The sequence below is a fragment of the Cherax quadricarinatus genome, unplaced genomic scaffold (genome assembly GCF_038502225.1).
Source record: "Cherax quadricarinatus isolate ZL_2023a unplaced genomic scaffold, ASM3850222v1 Contig1393, whole genome shotgun sequence".
In the NCBI taxonomy this organism is placed as follows: domain Eukaryota; kingdom Metazoa; phylum Arthropoda; class Malacostraca; order Decapoda; family Parastacidae; genus Cherax; species Cherax quadricarinatus.
The window spans coordinates 39,347-60,355 of NW_027196419.1; the positions used below are offsets into that span (position 1 = coordinate 39,347).

At 43.0% G+C, this 21,009-nt stretch overlaps 1 protein-coding gene across 1 annotated transcript; it reads left to right on the plus strand.

The window, feature by feature from the left end:
* Window positions 1-1,099: 1,099 nt before the first annotated feature.
* LOC128696127 (uncharacterized) lies at window positions 1,100-11,609 on the plus strand. Its single transcript, XM_053787215.2, has 3 exons — window positions 1,100-1,193; window positions 6,572-6,718; window positions 8,803-11,609. Exons 1-3 carry the CDS (start codon window positions 1,151-1,153, stop codon window positions 8,967-8,969), a joined length of 357 nt encoding a protein of 118 aa, XP_053643190.1. The 5' UTR covers window positions 1,100-1,150; the 3' UTR covers window positions 8,970-11,609.
* The last annotated feature ends 9,400 nt before the right edge of the window (window positions 11,610-21,009 follow it).

The following is a 21,009-nucleotide window of genomic DNA, read 5'->3' on the forward strand; positions in this document are numbered from 1 at the left end:
CTACTGGCCAGTCTAAGGTTGCTATAACTAGAAGGGTTACTTAACTGTGGGTGATTGATATTCCTCATTTCTTGATTCACCATCTCATTTTCGATGTCCTGCTACACCGACACGATTCTCATTCCAGCAGGACGAGGTATCCGCTGGTTTGTCCTGCTTTAGACGTCGTGACTCAAGGAGTTTCCCTTTCCTCGTCTCGTTAACAACGAGGTCTAGCGTGTTCACTCGGAGCAAACGACTTATTTCACTTCACATATTCTCTTAACTCAATGTTATTATCACTGATTACATTACCATTCACAAGACGATTTAACGTCTCATAACTATTACACAAATTAGAGGTCACTCCATTGAGATCTGAGGCCGATGAGCGAGGATTAACACACGGGTATGTCCCCTGGACACTCACCCTGGCCGTGCACCTGCCACCCGCTCCTACTCTTAACACCCATTTTACCACTCTATTACCGTGGTCCCGTAAATCACGTTCCTTCACTCTCCACCAGGAACAGTTACGACACTTCTTATTATGAAATGAGGCCTATATTAATCCTTAGGCCGCCGTGAATGCCAATTTCGTGGTACCATGCCTTTTCCGCTTCCTCTCCACCTTCAAAACAAACCCGCCACTCCCCCCGCACATCCGCGCATGCGCAAAGGGAACTCTTGGTTCTACTCTTATTTTCAAATACATTTTTGACCCATATAGACACATTAAACACCTATTAGGCACTATAGTTTCGGAAAATTAAAAAATTTTCCACATATATATATATATATATATATATATATATGTATATATATATATATCATTAACAACACTGCACTACCCAAGGACTCGAACCCATGCTGCTTTAGCCTGCCTCATGGTGGGCGAAAACGCATGACGCCCTAAGGATCGTATGGTCCAGTGGATTAGAGCGTCATGCGTTTTCGCCCACCATGAGGCAGGCCAAAGCAGCATGAGTCCTTGGGTAGTGCAGTGTTGTTAATGATATATATATATATATATATATATATATATATATATATATATATATATATATATATATATATATATATATATATCAACGGAAGTCCTTGCTGATAGCTTGTTGTTCTGGGAACACGTTGGTGGTAACGATAGTGTGAAACACACATCCTTGGAGTAATGTCGTTCGCTGGCGATCCTGTTTTCTCTGCCTGTACAACTGGTATGTGTTACCTGGTTCATACCAGCTGTGTTGCATGAGAGCTTATTGATGGTATTCTAGTACTGGTGTTTCTGTGTGTAATTGTTTTCTTTTTTTATTATTTCTTGTTTATAGTTACAGGTACATAGTTATGCCCGTGGCATCCTTTCTTCATTCATTTTTTTTTTTTGCCATATTATAATTTCCAATGGATCTAACTCATACTACTTCCTGTTTTAATTTATTCTGTTGGTCTACCATTCTGTTAAAAAAAAAAAACATTCTCGTGTCCCTTCTGCTCTACTTTTTTCCATAGTTTATAAATGTGGTTTCTTCTTGTTGATGTTTCGGGTATTAAAAAAAAAAGTTTATTTATCTACTCTTTCATGTCCTTTTAACTTCATATGTAATCATCATATCTCCTCCCCCACCCCCACCTACTCTTTTCATGGGCACCTTTCGTAATAACCTGTCACCATAACTCACATTTTTCCAGCTCTTGGTAACCACTTTGTAGTTCCTATGTGGACTTTTTATATATAAACTTCAAGTTTTCCTTGAAGCTTGAGACTCGCTATACTACTACCGGATATTTCACTTGTGTAGGTTTTCCCATTTCTCCCTATATCTTTGTATCTGTCTATATATGTGCGTGTGCGTGTGTGTATACCTGGATGAATATACATGGAGGGGTTTTCGGGGGGTCAAAGCCCCCGCAGCCTGGTCCGTGACCAGGCCGCTCGTGTGCGAAACTTATTTTATGGATTGCCATTGTACCACATTAGGTTCTCACAATTTCATGATCTTCCTGTGATAATTTTTAATAATTGCTCAGATCCCTCTATCTGTTTGATACTTTCAGTGCATTGTTACACTGACCTAATTCTTCATATGGCCTATATCACTCTCTTGCTTTTCTGTTATATGGCAGTAGCACGTTAAATTATATAATCCATCTGTCACTCCATTTATTTATCCTTTAGTGAGTTAAAGTCATTTTTATTGTCTGATATACACCTTAGATTTTTAAAGCATCATCCACAAACATATTCACAGATTTTCACTCCTCCTGGTAAGTCGTTTATTGAAATTAATACATTATTGATAGTGCCGGATGAAGGGAGGTCCGAGGCTATTCCACTTACGAGGATCCTTCCAGTCTTCCAGCCTCACCGCTACAGGAAGATGGAAGACTCTTTTACACAATTCAGTGAAGCCGAGGATGATGACGGGTGTTTAAAATTCCGCAATTCACAGTTCATCCTCTTAAGGACATAAGATGTTATTGTTAAATACAGTAATGATTGAAAAAGCATTATTATTTATTATTATAAAAGATTCGCCGGTATTCTCCCGGCCCGGGCCTTTTCCAAGTGGTGGCCCGGCCTTGGCTCCCTGTCTGGGGAGTGTCTGAGACCTAAGTCTCCCATGGGAGGAGGCACAAGTACTCCCTCATCTTTGGGGCCAACTGTCCCCAGGCCTAGCCACAAGCTAGGCCTCTCTGGTCTGCCATCCCCGCCTCAAGGGGCCGAATGGGAATGGCAGTCTTGTGAGCTACAAGCTCGGGCTCAGGCACCTACCCTACCCTAGAAGGGCTGGGCATGGTGTCGATGTTGAAAAAGCATAAATGTTAAAATTAACATTGTGAAAAACTTTTACAATGACCGAGCTTCGTAAATATTTTGTGGAATGAAGAATTTTTAGGAAAATGAAATTGCAGGTTTACTGTTATATTCTTTAAAGTACATATATTCTTTTAAAATACATATTAAGAAATAAAGAAAATACAATCATTCTATACACTAAGAATAAAAAACCTTTTCCTAGCCTTCATCATAGCTAAATCATCCAAAAGTTCATCAGAATTTGTCTAAGTTAGTCATTCTCACTGCATAGAATGATCAGTTCGGAAAAACCTATCCTGAGATATTATGGTCCTTAATTGAACTCTACAAACATACACAAGTACTCAATAACAGTTTTGATTTCTGAACGGCCTTGTGAAAATGACCAAAAATGCAGCATAAACACAAATTTCCCTTTCTTCCATTCCATTGTTAGCTTGAAGCCTGGTGGTATCACCCTTCTTATTAACATCAGAGTACAAATGACTGAGAGACTTAGTCAACTTATCTATTTCACTGCTTTCCTGGAAGGACAAAATCAATACAGAAATCAATGCTAGTGTCGAGTTATTGGCTTAAGAGAGTATTAGTCTAAAACGGAGTGCAAGGAACATTACAGAAGGGTTGTTCAGAGACTACAGTGCGTTGTTAGCATGTGTAACAAAGGCCTATGACCTTGGCCTACACACCTTGGCTGGAGGCCTCCTAGATTTTGAGGCCCTAAGCTTCAGCTTGCCAAGCTTACAGGTAAATTCGGCACTGATTGTTGAGGTAAGCATGGATCCTTGTGGTACCTCACTATTGTCTCCCCACGAGGATCAAGAGGTCTCATCCATTGTAATAATTTGCCTTTTTTTTTACTCTTTCTATATTTTACAGCTTCCAAGGCAGTAACTCAGTTACTTATAAAATGCTTTCTTAAAAAAGTAGTTAAATGTAATCAGCTCATCAGTTTCTTTCTTGAACATTTTCCGTGACAGTTGTAATAGATCAATTAACATTTCCGTGCGGATACACATACAGGCAGGTATACATACATGTATTTGGCATATATATATATATATATATATATATATATATATATATATATATATATATATATATATATATATATATATATATATATATATATTACATACGTATAGGCATAAATACTCATAAACAAATTGATAAAGCTGGAGTATATCAACCGGAGTATGACGCAAGTTTTGTAACCCCGTATCTCAACAGGATATCTCGAAATTTGAGGAAGTGTTGTAAACAAGAAGACATATATATGTGTGTGTGTGTGTATATATATATATATATATATATATATATATATATATATATATATATATATATATATATATATATATATATATATATATATATATATATATATTGCTTTAGTTTGCTCTAAATTCTTTGATCCTAGTAATGTTTAATGTCTAGCCTCTACCATGCGTATCTTATCCTAACACTGATTATTTCAGGAAATAGCTGTAATTTTTATAGTATCATGAGCAAGCACTAAACTCGCAAGTCATTATAGCGCCTGGAGAAGGGAAGGTGCTTGAGGAGCAACCCCGAAGAGATTAGATCCAGTTCCTTGGATCAGGAGTTGCTAAGTTGCTCATAATGTAGCCTACGTTATGTGCAACTTACCAGATCCTATTTACAGCCTACTTATTTTTATTATTATCACACTGGCCGATTCCCACCAAGGCAGGGTGGCTCGAAAAAGAAAAACTTTCACCATCATTCACTCCATCACTGTCTTGCCAGAAGGGTGCTTTACACTACAGTTTTTAAACTGCAACATTAACACCCCTCCTTCAGAGTGCAGGCACTGTACTTCCCATCTCCAGGACTCAAGTCCGGCCTGCCGCTTTCCCTGAACCCCTTCATAAATGTTACTTTGCTCACACTCCAACAGCACGTCAAGTATTAAAAACCATTTGTCTCCATTTACTCCTATCAAACACGCTCACGCATGCCTGCTGGAAGTCCAAGCCCCTCGCACACAAAACCTCCTTTACCCCCTCCCTCCAACCTTTCCTAGGCCGACCCCTACCCCGCCTTCCTTCCACTACAGACTGATACACTCTTGAAGTCATTCTGTTTCGCTCCATTCTCTCTACATGTCCGAACCATCTCAACAACCCTTCCTCAGCCCTCTGGACAACAGTTTTGGTAATCCCGCACCTCCTCCTAATTTCCAAACTACGAATTCTCTGCATTATATTCACACCACACATTACCCTCAGACATGACATCTCCACTGCCTCCAGCCTTCTCCTCGCTGCAACATTCATCACCCATGCTTCACACCCATATAAGAGCGTTGGTAAAACTATACTCTCATACATTCCCCTCTTTGCCTCCAAGGACAAAGTTCTTTGTCTCCACAGACTCCTAAGTGCACCACTCACCCTTTTCCCCTCATCAATTCTATGATTCACCTCATCTTTCATAGACCCATCCGCTGACACGTCCACTCCCAAATATCTGAATACATTCACCTCCTCCGTACCCTCTCCCTCCAATCTGATATGTAATCTTTCATCACCTAATCTTTTTGTTATCCTCATAACCTTACTCTTTCCTGTATTCACTTTTAATTTTTTTCTTTTGCATTCCCTACCAAATTCATCCACCAATCTCTGCAACTTCTCTTCAGAATCTCCAAAGAGCACAGTGTCATCAGCAAAGAGCAACTGTGACAACTCCCACTTTATGTGTGATTATCTTTTAACTCCACGCCTCTTGCCAAGACCCTCGCATTTACTTCTCTTACAACCCCATCTATAAATATATTAAACAACCACGGTGACATCACACATCCTTGTCTAAGGCCTACTTTTACTGGGAAATAATTTCCCTCTTTCCTACATACTCTAACTTGAGCCTCACTATCCTCGTAAAAACTCTTTACTGCTTTCAGTAACCTACCTCCTACACCATACACCTGCAACATCTGCCACATTGCCCCCCTATCCACTCTGTCATACGCCTTTTCCAAATCCATAAATGCCACAAAGACCTCTTTAGCCTTATCTAAATACTGTTCACTTATGTGTTTCACTGTAAACGCCTACTGTAGGCTGTAAATAGGATCTGACTGCCTCTTGCTGATCAGTAGGCCTTCAAACTCACATGGTTTTTATTTTCCCATTTTTGCTTAGGCCAGTTGACCTATCTCATGTGGGTCAGTAGGCCTACTTCGACCTATGGTAGGTCTGATGTTTAGTGCCTTGGGTGGGTTACTTCTACCCCACATGGACTATAGGCCTACTGCCTCGCAAAGGTGCGTAGGCCTACTACCTCGCATGTGTCTGTTGGCTTACTGTCTTACGAAAGTCAGTAAACCCATTTCTACCATGAGTAGGTCTATAGGCCAACGGCATTTGTATGTGTTGGTAGCTCTACTTCTACCTCGTGTGAGACTGTAGGTATATTGCCTCACCCTGGTCAGTAGGCCTGGTGGCAAAAGCTCTCGCTTTGCACGGTGAGGATCCGGGTTCGATTCCCAGCAAGAGTAGAAACATTGGGTGTTTCCTTACACCGGTTGTCCCTGTTCACCCATCAGTAATAATAGGTATCTGGATGTTAGTCGACCGGTGTGGGTCGCATCCTGAGACAAAGCTGACCTAATTTGCCGGAAATGCTCTGCATAGCAAGCGGCTTTCTGTGTAGCAGTATGTCACCGATGTCAAATAGGCCTGTATACCTCGTACATGTACTTGTAGAAATAAAGATATTATTATATTATTATTCTCTTCTGGTGCTCAGATGGTCGTGAGTTGGAGTGTGCATGTGTGGTTGTAGGCGCCGCCCTGGTGGTGCTGGTGATCATCTGCGCCTGTGTCTGCCTCAGGAGACAAGCGTCAGGTACTCTCGCTCCCAGGCCTCAGGTACACTATAAGCACCAACCACCAGGTGAGTCGTCTTTTCTAATCTACAAAGATTAAATGCATTTACAATGTGTACCTACCTTAGTCTACAACACTATAATAATTACATAGTGGGAAAAAGCGAGATAAGTTTCACTGTCATGTTCCTTCACAGGGATGAATTTCATGCATCTTTAGAAATTTACGAAGGGGTAAATTTAGGTGATTGCCAGATTTTTTTTCCTTCCTTTCAAGTTTCATTTTTCCTTTACCACTTGCACAAGGCCTCATCCAGCCTGCTTCAAATTTTCACAACTGGTATAGGGTAACTAGGACAAGATTCTTGGAACAATTGGCATATGCAGGTTCCCTATGACCAAAGTTGTAGAACTAGTACCAAGATTCCTGGAATTGCTCTGACAGCTTCCATAAACCTTTGCTGATTGGCTTCCAAACTTCCATAGAGATGCAGCCTAATTAAACAATGGCGGAGAGTGAAATTCAGATGTGTAGAAGCACATCTGACATTTTTATGTGTAAAATTATATAAAAATTTAATTCCTGTTAAATCCCATTATATTTGAGTAACTTTTGTGAATGGTTTCAATATTTATTGGCTAATGAGTGGACAAATTTGTCTATTAATTTTAAAACTTTAAATTGTCATTACTATTAGTATTATTAGTAGTAGAAGTAGTAGTAATAATAGTAATGTTATCAGTAATATTGCTACAGTGGAACCTCAAATTTCGAACTTAATCCGTTCCAGGATCTAGTTTTAAATTCGAAAAGTCTGAAAATCGAAGCAATATTTCCCATAAGAAATAATGGAAATACAATTAATCCGTTCCAGAAACCCAAAAATATTCACAAAAAAATACATTTTATAGAGATTAATTACAGTTTTACATACACACAACAAATACTATAGTGTTCAATTATGTATATAAATATAAAATAACATTTTTACTTACCTTTATTGAAGATTGGTGATGGCATCTGGAAGATAGGGAGGAGGAGAGAGGGAGTTGGGGGTTAGTGTTTGGAAGGAGAATCCCCCTCCATGAGGACTTCAGGTAAAGCCCTCTCTGGGGTTACTTCTCTTCTCTGTCTTTTAATGCCACTAGGACCAGCTTGAGAGTTACTGGACCCCTGTCTCACAAAATAACTGTCCATAGTCCTCTGTTTCTGGTGCCTCTTTAAGATTTCCCTAAAATGGGACATGGTTCTGTCACTGAACCTGTTACAAAGATGGCTTGTTTCAGCTTGCTCAGGGTGGTACTTCTCCACAAACATTTGGACATCATTCCACTTGGACATCATTCCACTTCTGTATTATTTCCTTCTTCACATCTATGGTGTTTCTCACTTTCTTTACCACAGGGCTACCACTAGCAAGTTTCCTTGGGCCCATGGTAGCTTATTTCACAGTCCCACAAGCACTAAACACAATGAAATAATCATAAAATGTTTGAATGAGAGCGCAGGTTCACTCAAGCGTAAACAAAGCCAGACTGGCTCATGGCGCCTGCGTGGGGACGTGGACAGAGTGGGCTGGCGGACAGGTCCGGTACCCGGTGGTCCGAAAATAGGGGCACGTTCGATAATAGGGACAGAGTTGGTTCGAAAAAAGGGTTCTATTTTTGAAACATTCGATATGTGATACTTTTGAATTTTGAGGTTCCACTGTATTAGCAATATTTGTGGAAAATTACCTGCAGGAGGTTTATAGGGTATTACCTGAATTATTACCTGCAAGTAATTTGGGTGAGGTAAGTGGGACTTAGTCACAGTAGAATACCAAACTGTCACCCCCTCGATGCCCACTCCCTATCACTATCACAAAAAAAGCTTGACCTGACATTAAATTAATAATTACAATAATAGCAGCAATTAGGTATCTGGGTGTTAGCCGACTGGACTGTTATGGGTGGAATGTTGGGAGTTGACAATATACCTCACATAAGGCCGGGCTTTGAAGTGAACTCAGGTAAGATACCAACTCGTAGCCTGTAAAGGAGCCGAGGTAGAACAACAGCCTATCTTATCCTGTAAATTACACAGTTTTTTACAGCAATAATCCCCTTCCCCTCATACTGTTTCAAACTCATTTTCTTTACCCTTCGTCAGAAACTCAGAGTCCGGGTCCTGCCTCCACTGACCTCAGCTCTGCTCATGTGAGTGACGATTACAAATCGGGTTCTGAAGGAGACCCCTCTCAGTCTACACAACCCCGCTTCTCCACACACGAGAGTGAGAATAGCTTGTACTTGGAGTTCACTAACAAGCCTCGGTAGGAGAGATCTCAGGTCTGATGAGAGAGTGAGACAAGGGGAAAACAGTATCATAGGAAATTACAAAAAATGGAAAAATCGGTGATAAGGACGCCATAATAAGAAAACTAAATCAGTGAATAGGAACTGATAAGAAAGAAAATTAGATCGGTGAAAATGAACACTAGTTCATTGCATGGAAAATCGCAAGGAAAGTGAGGGAGGTACATACAAAGTCACATGGAAGAAACATGATTTGTATATTGAAAACGACAAGAAAACGAGATACCGTTGTCACGAGTTAAAAGAAAGAAAACGAAATATGTGTTTAAATATTCATAAGAAGAAAAACGAGGTCAGTGCGTAATAAAATGCATGAAAAACTAGTACTGTTCAAGAAAATTTTATGTAGACAATATAAACAGAGTGCTGATGGATCTGCCTGACTGCCTGTATGTTCAACTTCTATAATGAAAAATCAATTTCAGTTACATGAGCTTTCCTGCGTTCATGCACTCATTTTCAAAGGAACTACAAAAATGTGGTGGTAGATGGTAAGTTTATTTAGGCACAGGTACACATATGTACAATTATCATACATAGTCTAAATTACCAAGGATAACCCCCAAAAAAGTCAGACAAAGTGACTTACTTCCACTGGGGTCCTTGTCAAGAATAATTTGTCATGGAGCAAAACTTATTGACATGACGACCCGCCTAAATGACAGCGGGCATCCAGGACATATACACCGATAGGCGTATTTCTGACAGTGTGTGTATATATGTTGAGATTTTTACTGCCTGTTTTAGGGGTTAAAATATGCTTGTCTGGTGGTGAAGGTTGCGTGCAGCCTTAATGACCTTAGTATAATCGATAGGCTTTAAACTCCATTAACTAAGAAGCATACCCATGCTGTGAATGTACCTCATTCAAAAAACGTATACTGTCTTCCAGAGAAAAAGTATAGGCATTGTGCACTGCTTGAACGACCATGTAAGTTATCTTACTGTAGGGCTTATTGTAGAGTCTGTGGTCACGTGGCTTTATCAGTTCCGCCATGTTGACGGGCGAACACATTTTTCGAGTAATATATAATTTGTTTCACGGGAGGATTGGTAAACCCATAGGGGGACCTTTAGCGCCTTGGGGGATAATGGAAAGCAACCGAAGTCAAGGAAAAGGAGGGCAGCTCCAGTTCCTTGGATCAAGAGCCTGTAACTAACTGGCCAGCTTTTGCTCCAAGGAATTGGACTCAACCTCTCTTTTGATTGAGCCTGATATCTTTCTATTCCCTCAGGCACTGCCCAACCCCTACGTATTTAGCTCTTCCCCTATATAATAATTATAATTATAATATAATTATTATTATTATAATTATTACTATATCAGCAGACAGTTTGATTATCTTTGGTTGCCTGTACTCATTATTGCCTGTCCTAATTATTTGATGTAAAAGTTCCGACTTCTGAAAGTAACGTGGTTATATATGAGGCCAGACACAGGCACAAATTATTAATAAAAAATTCCTTCTCACGTAGGCCTCAGGAAGCTAACTCACATGCACACACACACACACACACACACACACACACACACACACACACACACACCAGGCTCCGAGAATCTTAGTGCTTTTAGGGCGTGTTTTAGCAGCTAGAAGCAACCAGTGTTAGTGACAAAGTCAGTGAACAACCCTACAAGTGATAACCAGTGTATTAGCAAACATAAATAAAGTGAAGGCGAGAGAAAGCCTGAAATTATACAACAAAATTTCAAAGCGCCAGTCGTTGAGGCCTAGTTGGCACCTGTTGCCACATTGTTACACATATACAAAGTACAAATCGAGTGACTAAAGAGAAAAGACCAAATAGAATTAAGAGAGGGTGGCTAACGACAAAATGTGATGTAGCACACAGAGTGAACAAGCTAGCCAGAAAGGGGATATATATATATATACATACATATACATAAATATATATAAGCAGAGGTGGTGGCAGCAGTAGGCCTGAGGGAGTAGCGCCGCCATAACAGGCTGGGTGTCATCACAAATAAGTAGTGTACTTACCCAAAGTGAAGTGTAAATTATAAAAGTAGCAGTATACAAGTGATAAGTGTGGTAAATGAGGACTCAAAAGACGGAAGGGCGAGGTGCACGAGTCATCGTACAGCGAGCATCGTACAGCGAGCATCGTACATCAGGCATCTGGATGGACGTCCCCTCTGACCAGTAACGTACAAATCACCTGTTTTGTGGTTGGGGGAAGTCTGAGTGATAGAGCCGGCCCAGCGGTCACTGGTAACTCGCTATCTAAACCCTGCTCCAGAGCGATTATCATACACACAACACTTAGCAGTAGTAGGAAGATAAACTTTGTAGGAGTAAGGATTAAGCAGGAGGATTAAGTCGTGGCTAATGGGACTACATCCCTGACAACAGTTTCGAGAGATAATGTTCTAGGACACAAAGACAGTACAATCTGAGAAGCAAGTATTGGGTACACATGTAGTAAAAGGTAGTACATAACTAGGTGAAAGAATGACTTGTTAACACACGCTAGTATTATAATTATTAGAACTACTCTCAGTGTTAATGGTATCTCATTAGTATTACGGATACACAGAAGTGAATTGTATTTCTGGGACATATAAACAACTGACGTGCTCACACACACACACGCGTGCACACACATACACACTCGGGGCCAGGAGCTGGGTCTCGACCCCTGAAACCACAACTAGGTGAGTACACACAGCTGATCCTTGGAATTTGACCGCCTCCCCCACAGACCTCTTACCTTTCCCCTCCCTCGCGTTTCTCCCTCTCAATACCCTCTTTCCCTCCTTTCTCCCTCTCTCTCTCTTTCTCTCCCTCTCCCTCTCTTTCTCCCTCTCTCTACCCTTTCTCTCCCCCTCACATTTCTCTCTCTCCCCCTTGGTCTTATCCCTCACCCCCATACTCTCTCCTCTCTCTCCCTCTTTCTACCCTTTCTCTCTCCTCTCTCTCCCTCTTTCTACCCTTTCTCTCTCTCCCCCACACCCTCTCCCTCCTCTACACATGTAGTAAAAGGTAGTACATAACTGGGTGAAAGAATGACTTGTTAACACACGCTAGTATTATAATTATTAGAACTACTCTCAGTGTTAATGGTATCTCATTAGTATTACGGATACACAGAAGTGAATTGTATTTCTGGGACATATAAACAACTGACGTGCTCACACACACACACACGAGCGCACACACATACACACTCGGGGCCAGGAGCTGGGTCTCGACCCCTGAAACCACAACTAGGTGAGTACACACAGCTGATCCTTGGAATTTGACTGCCTCCCCCACAGACCTCTTACCTTTTCCCTCCCTCGCGTTTCTCTCTCTCATAGCCTTCTTCCCTCCTTTCTCCCTCTCTCTCTCTTTCTCTCCCTCTCCCTCTCCCTCTCTTTCTCCCTCTCTCTACCCTTTCTCTCCCCCCTCACATTTCTCTCCCTCCCCCTTGGTCTTATCCCTCACCCCCATACTCTCTCCTCTCTCTCCCTCTTTCTACCCTTTCTCTCTCCTCTCTCTCCCTCTTTCTACCCTCTCTCTCTCTCTCCCCCACACCCTCTCCCTCCTCTAGCCTTCTGTCTGTGGTAATAAAAAGTAAAAAAAAAAAAAAAAAAAAATGGGTGGCCTTAGAGGACGGAAACCCAGAGATCTGGTGGACGAACCAGGGAGGAAAGACTGGGAGCTAGAGCTCCAAAAAAGGGAGGAAGAGTGGGGAAGGAAGATAGTAGAGCTTGGTAAGAAAATGGAGGAGCGGATAGCTGAAGAGTGCAGGAAGTGGGAAGTACAGGTCTTAGCAGCAGAAGCTAGGATACAGTGCTTAGAAGAGAAACTGCAAAGCCTGAAACAGATTAGAGAGACAAATGACAATTCAGGTGTGACATCAGGAAATTCAAAGTCAGGCGCAGACAAGGGGATGGTAAGCAACAACGGAGACATGCCGAACATGAAGGCCCTATCAGACCCACGTGGGGCCAGGGAAAAGACGACGAGCACACTAAGATCAAACGACAGGTCCGAAGACAATGAAGGTATGCTATATGCAGAGATTCTAACAGCCAACTGCAGCAGCAAGGGACAGCTGGTCAGGAAAGACAGTCCACTGAGAATAGAAGTTTCAGATATGACAGGGACTGAAGGCAAGAACATGTCAATGGAAGGAAATAAAATGCCTCAGAGGACGCAGATGGAGACTCAGTGGGAGGAGGAAAGGGCGAGGTCAGTTTTTGTGTACGGGCTCCAAGAAGCCAAGGGGGCCAACTTTGAAGAAATAAAACATGAGGAGAAAAAAATGATTGAAGGCATCATGAAAACAATAGGGGAGGGCAATATGACCCAGGTGACAAATTTTCAGAGAATTGGGTGGTTTGCAAGTGGAAGGATACGGCCTGTCAGAGTAACTTTCAAGGAAGAATCAGTTCGAACCAGGATTCTGCAAGAGAAAGCAAGACTGAGGGACAAAGAGGGGTACCAGAGAGTATACCTCGACCGCGACAGAACACAAGAAGAAAGGACTACACTGAAAGAGAGGGTACAGAGACGCAAGGAGGAACGAGAAGCAATGAAAATGAGCAGGACCCAGACACAGGAGGAAGGGCAAACACACCCCACAGAATCTCCCACCAAAAGACTCCACCCGCGACATTCCCAACGCAACTGAGCAACCTATACTACAACCCACTCACTGTTCCCTCTGCCACCAATCCCCATATCACAAACCTCACCCCAACAGCTGTCCCTTATGGGCATTCTGACCCCACCCCCATCAACACAAACCCCACCTACACCACAGCCCCATATAGGCCCCCACCAAGGCTCTCGCTCCCCCAACCCCAATATTCTTGCATGACCACAATGATAGAAAAGAAACTAAAGGTTTGGTACACAAACGCGGATGGAATAATGAATAAACATGAGGAGTGGAATGAAAGAATCAGTGAAAAATCCCCAGACATCATAGCAGTCACAGAAACAAAACTCGCTGAGACAATAACAGACACAATCTTCCCAACAGGATATCAGATCCTGAGGAAAGATAGAAGGAGTAGAGGGGGAGGAGGGGTTGCACTGCTCATAAAACACCGATGGGGATTTGAGGAAATGGAAGGCATGGACATGATTACCTGGAGTTTACCTGGAGAGAGTTCCGGGGGTCAACGCCCCCGCGGCCCGGTCTGAGACCAGGCCTCCTGGTGGATCAGAGCCTGATCAGCCAGGCTGTTGCTGCTGGCTGCACGCAAACCAACATACGAGCCACAGCCCGGCTGATCCGGAACTGACTTTAGGTGCTTGTCCAGTGCCAGCTTGAAGACTGCCAGGGGTCTGTTGGTAATCCCCCTTATGTGTGCTGGGAGGCAGTTGAACAGTCTCGGGCCCCTGACACTTATTGTATGGTCTCTTAACGTGCTAGTGACACCCCTGCTTTTCATTGGGGGGATGGTGCATCGTCTGCCAAGTCTTTTGCTTTCGTAGTGGGTGATTTTCGTGTGCAAGTTCGGTACTAGTCCCTCTAGGATTTTCCAGGTGTATATAATCATGTATCTCTCCCTCCTGCGTTCCAGGGAATACAGGTTTAGGAACCTCAAGCGCTCCCAATAATTGAGGTGTTTTATCTCCGTTATGCGCGCCGTGAAAGTTCTCTGTACATTTTCTAGGTCGGCAATTTCACCTGCCTTGAAAGGTGCTGTTAGTGTGCAGCAATATTCCAGCCTAGATAGAACAAGTGACCTGAAGAGTGTCATCATGGGCTTGGCCTCCCTAGTTTTGAAGGTTCTCATTATCCATCCTGTCATTTTTCTAGCAGATGCGATTGATACAGTGTTATGGTCCTTGAAGGTGAGATCCTCCGACATGATCACTCCCAGGTCTTTGACGTTGGTGTTTCGCTCTATTTTGTGGCCAGAATTTGTTTTGTACTCTGATGAAGATTTAATTTCCTCATGTTTACCATATCTGAGTAATTGAAATTTCTCATCGTTGAACTTCATATTGTTTTCTGCAGCCCACTGAAAGATTTGGTTGATGTCTGCCTGGAGCTTTGCAGTGTCTGCAATGGAAGACACTGTCATGCAGATTCGGGTGTCATCTGCAAGGGAAGACACGGTGCTGTGGCTGACATCCTTGTCTATGTCGGATATAAGGATGAGGAACAAGATGGGAGCGAGTACTGTGCCTTGTGGAACAGAGCTTTTCACCGTAGCTGCCTCGGACTTTACTCTGTTGACGACTACTCTCTGTGTTCTGTTAGTGAGGAAATTATAGATCCATCGACCGACTTTTCCTGTTATTCCTTTAGCACGCATTTTGTGCGCTATTACGCCATGGTCACACTTGTCGAAGGCTTTTGCAAAGTCTGTATATATTACATCTGCATTCTTTTTGTCTTCTAGTGCATTTAGGACCTTGTCGTAGTGGTCCAATAGTTGAGACAGACAGGAGCGACCTGTTCTAAACCCATGTTGCCCTGGGTTGTGTAACTGATGGGTTTCTAGATGCGTGGTGATCTTGCTTCTTAGGTCCCTTTCAAAGATTTTTATGATATGGGATGTTAGTGCTATTGGTCTGTAGTTCTTTGCTGTTGCTTTACTGCCCCCTTTGTGGAGTGGGGCTATGTCTGTTGTTTTTAGTAACTGTGGGACGACCCCCGTGTCCATGCTCCCTCTCCATAGGATGGAAAAGGCTCGTGATAGGGGCTTCTTGCAGTTCTTGATGAACACAGAGTTCCATGAGTCTGGCCCTGGGGCAGAGTGCATGGGCATGTCATTTATCGCCTGTTCGAAGTCATTTGGCGTCAGGATAACATCGGATAGGCTTGTGTTAATCAAATTTTGTGGCTCTCTCATAAAAAATTCATTTTGATCTTCGACTCTCAGTCTGGTTAGCGGCTTGCTAAAAACTGAGTCATATTGGGACTTGAGTAGCTCACTCATTTCCTTGTTGTCATCTGTGTAGGACCCATCTTGTTTAAGTAGGGGCCCAATACTGGACGTTGTTCTCGATTTTGATTTGGCATAGGAGAAGAAATACTTTGGGTTTCTTTCGATTTCATTTATGGCTTTTAGTTCTTCCCGCGATTCCTGACTCCTAAAGGATTCTTTTAGCTTAAGTTCGATGCTTGCTATTTCTCTGACCAGTGTCTCCCTACGCATTTCAGATATATTGACCTCTTTTAGCCGCTCTGTTATTCTTTTCCGTCGCCTGTAAAGGGAGCGCCTGTCTCTTTCTGTTTTACATCTACTCCTCCTTTTTCTTAGAGGAATAAGCCTTGTGCATACATCGAGTGCTACCGAGTTAATCTGTTCTAGGCATAAGTTGGGGTCTGTGTTGCTTAGTATATCTTCCCAGCTTATATCGGTTAGGACTTGGTTTACTTGGTCCCACTTTATGTTTTTGTTATTGAAGTTGAATTTGGTGAATGCTCCCTCGTGACTAATCTCATTATGTCGGTCTGGGGCTCCGCGCATACATGACTGAACCTCAATTATGTTGTGATCTGAGTATATTGTTTTTGATATGGTGATATTTCTTATCAGATCATCATTGTTAGTGAAGATGAGGTCTAGTGTATTCTCCAGTCTAGTAGGCTCTATTATTTGCTGGTTTAAATTGAATTTTGTGCAGAGATTTAAAAGCTCGCGTGAGTGTGAGTTTTCATCAGAGCTGCCTCCTGGTGTTATTACTGCAACAATATTATTTGCTATATTCCTCCATTTTAGGTGCCTTAAGTTGAAATCCCCCAGGAGCAAGATGTTGGGTGCAGGAGCTGGAAGGTTTTCCAGACAGTGGTCAATTTTTAACAGCTGTTCCTGGAATTGCTGGGATGTTGCATCCGGAGGCTTGTAGACTATCACAATGACTAGGTTTTGGTTCTCGACCTTTACTGCTAAAACTTCCACTACATCATTTGAGGCATTTAGCAGTTCTGTGCAAACAAGTGACTCTGCAATGTACAGGCCAACCCCCCCCTTTTGCCTGTTCACTCTGTCACATCTGTATAGGTTGTAACCTGGGATCCATATTTCGTTGTCCAAGTGATCCTTTATGTGGGTCTCAGTGAAAGCCGCGAACATTGCCTTTGCCTCTGCAAGCAGTCCACGGATGAAAGGTATTTTGTTGTTTGTTGCTGGCTTTAGACCCTGTATATTTGCAAAGAAGAATGTTATCGGACTGGTGGTATTGTTGGTACTGGGGGGGGATTTTTTTTCCGGCATTAGTATCTGTATCTGTCGGTTTGGAGTGGAGGCCATCGACTGTGGTTCCACTCCAGGAATGACTGGATTTGGTGTACGATTTCTGCCATTTCCTGCCAGTTTTTTTTCCTTCCTGGCACTAAAAAACCTCTCCCTCTTGAGTGGCTGTGGCTACCCAGGTTTTCCCATGGCCTGGATGTTTTGTATCTTTTTGTCCCCTTTAGATGGTATGCCTGGCAATTTAAGTTATAGCACAGTCTTTCCTGTACTGAAGAGGTACACAGTTCAGGGTGAAAAAGCTTACAGGAAGGGAGTTTGCATTTTCCTGTTGTCATATGGGCATGGCATTTCCTAGGGTGGTCATAGTTGCACGTCCCATCTGTTTTTCCAGATTTCCCATGCCAGCAGATACCGAGTGCATAGTATGTGCACAGGCTTGGTTTCCGTTTGCCTTGGGTTTCTGTGTCTGTATTCCCTGTTGGTGCATGTTTCCCTGTCTTACTTCTATCCTCCCTAGCACCAACAATGGAGCTCCCACCATTTGTTTTTGGTAATATATCCTCACTATTGCTAGTGGAGTCCTCTTGTTTGCTATTTCCTGCTGTATTTCTAGTTTGCAATATTGGTTTTATCTTATCTTTGACTACACTTGTTTCCCTACTATGGCTCCTGTCCCCTATGCGGTCATTCATATGTATTCCTTCCTGCGTATAATTCCCGACTACCTGGACAAAATCTCCAGCTTCACCATTACTGTCTCCCAGGACAGCATCTCCAGCTTCCCCATTACTGTCTCCCAGGACAGCATCTCCAGCTTCACCATTACTGTCTCCCAGGACAGCACCTCCAGCTTCACCATTACTGTCTCCCAGGACAGCACCTCCAGCTTCCCCATTACTGTCTCCCAGGACAGCACTATCAGCCCCCCATTTACTGACTACCAGGACATCATCTCCAGCCTTACAGTTTCTGACTACATGGCCAGTATCAAGGGCAGTACCATTCAGCCCGGACTTTTTATGTTCCCATCTGTTGTAGAAAGCTTCCAGGTTTTCTATGAAAGCAGCTTTGATGTTGACCTCTTTTAATACCCTTGTGATTTTAGTCCACAGATTTATCTCATTTGGGCATACCCAAAAACACTTCCCTGTTTTAATACTGCTTGTAGCTAGTTCTTGGATATCTGCACAAGGGGCGTGACACCAATTTCCACAGAAATGACAATTTATGCATGTGGAAGCCCGTTTGTTTGACTGACCACAGACTACACACAGCTTCATAATGATTTGAATGGTTGATTTACTGCAATTCTACTAGCAACCTCTTGAATATTCTATTAATAACCTGCTAGGTTATTGTAGGTACAATTCAGTCCGGAGAACATAAAGTAGTCATTGGAGTGATGTATAACCCACCACAGAACTGCAGGAGGCCAAGAGAGGAGTACGAAGAAAACAACAGGGTGATGGTGGACACACTGGCTGAGGTGGCAAGAAGAGCTCACTCGAGCAGAGCAAAGTTACTGGTAATGGGCGATTTCAACCACAGGGAGATCGACTGGGAAAACCTGGAGCCACATGGGGGTCCCGAAACATGGAGAGCCAAGATGATGGATGTGGTACTTGAAAACCTCATGCATCAACATGTCAGGGACACAACCAGAGAGAGAGGGGAGGATGAGCCAGCAAGACTGGATCTTGTGTTCACCCTGAGCAGTTCAGACATTGAGGACATCACTTATAAGAGGCCCCTTGGAGCTAGCGATCATGTGGTTCTGAGTTTTGACTATATAGTAGAGTTACAAGTGGAGAAGGTAACAGGAACTGAAGGGGACAGGCCAAACTATAAAAGGGGGAACTACACAGGTATGAGAAACTTCCTGCAGGAGGTTCAGTGGGACAGAGAAATGGTAGGAAAATCAGTAAACGAGATGATGGAATATGTGGCAACAAAGTGCAAGGAGGCAGAGGAAAGTTTTGTTCCCAAGGGAAACGGAAATAATAGGAAGACCAAAACGAGTCCTTGGTTTACCCGAAGGTGTAGGGAGGCAAAAACTAAGTGCAACAGAGAATGGAAAAGGTACAGGAGGCATAGGACCCAGGAAAACAAGGAGATTAGTAGAAGAGCCAGAAACGAGTATGCACAGATAAGGAGGGAGGCCCAGCGACAGTATGAAAACGACATAGCATCGAAAGTCAAATCTGACCCGAAACTGCTGTATAACCACATTAGGAGGAAGACAACAGTCAAGGACCAGGTGATAAGGCTGAGGAAAGAAGGTGGAGAACTCACAAGAAACGATCAAGAGGTATGTGAGGAGCTCAACACGAGATTTAAGGAAGTATTTACAGTAGAGACAGGAAGGACTCTGGGGGGACAGACCAGATGGGGACACCAGCAAGGAATACACCAACAAGTGTTGGACGACATACATACAGATGAGGAGGAGGTGAAGAAACTGCTAAGGGACATCGATACCTCAAAGGCAATGGGACCAGACAACATCTCCCCGTGGGTCCTTAGAGAGGGAGCAGATATGTTGTGCGTGCCACTTACCACAATCTTCAACACATCCCTGGAAACTGGGCAACTACCTGAGGTATGGAAGACGGCAAATGTAGTTCCCATTTTTAAAAAAGGAGACAGAAAAGAGGCACTAAACTATAGACCTGTGTCATTGACGTGTATAGTATGCAAAATTATGGAGAAGATTATCAGGAGGAGAGTGGTGGAGCACCTGGAACGGAACAGGAGTATAAATGCCAACCAGCACGGATTCACGGAAGGCAAATCCTGTGTCACAAACCTTCTGGAGTTTTATGATAAAATAACAGAAGTAAGACAAGAGAGAGAGGGGTGGGTTGATTGCATCTTCTTGGACTGCAAGAAGGCCTTTGACACAGTTCCTCACAAGAGATTAGTGCAGAAGCTAGAGCATCAGGCGCATATAACAGGAAGGGCACTGCAATGGATCAGAGAATACCTGACAGGGAGGCAACAACGAGTCATGGTACGTAATGATGTATCACAGTGGGCACCTGTGACGAGCGGGGTCCCACAGGGGTCGGTCCTAGGACCAGTGCTATTTTTGGTATATGTGAACGACATGACGGAAGGGTTAGACTCAGAAGTGTCCCTGTTTGCAGATGATGTGAAGTTAATGAGGAGAATTAAATCTGATGAGGACCAGGCAGGACTTCAAAGAGACCTGGACAGACTGGACACCTGGTCCAGCAAATGGCTTCTCGAATTTAATCCTGCCAAATGCAAAGTCATGAAGATGGGGGAGGGGCACAGAAGACCACAGACAGAGTATAGGCTAGGTGGCCAAAGACTGCAAACCTCACTCAAGGAGAAAGATCTTGGGGTGAGTATAACACCGAGCATGTCTCCGGAAGCACACATCAATCAGATAACTGCTGCAGCATATGGGCGCCTGGCAAACCTGAGAACAGCATTCCGATACCTTAGTAAGGAATCATTCAAGACACTGTACACCGTGTATGTCAGGCCCATACTGGAGTATGCAGCACCTGTTTGGAACCCACACTTGATAAAGCACGTCAAGAAACTAGAGAAAGTACAAAGGTTTGCGACAAGGTTAGTTACAGAGCTAAGGGGAATGTCCTATGAAGAAAGATTAAGGGAAATCGGCCTGACCACACTGGAGGACAGGAGGGTCAGGGGAGACATGATAACGACATATAAAATACTGCGTGGAATAGACAAGGTGGACAAAGACAGGATGTTCCAGGGAGGGGACACAGAAACAAGAGGCCACAATTGGAAGTTGAAGACACAAATGAGTCAGAGAGATAGTAGGAAGTATTT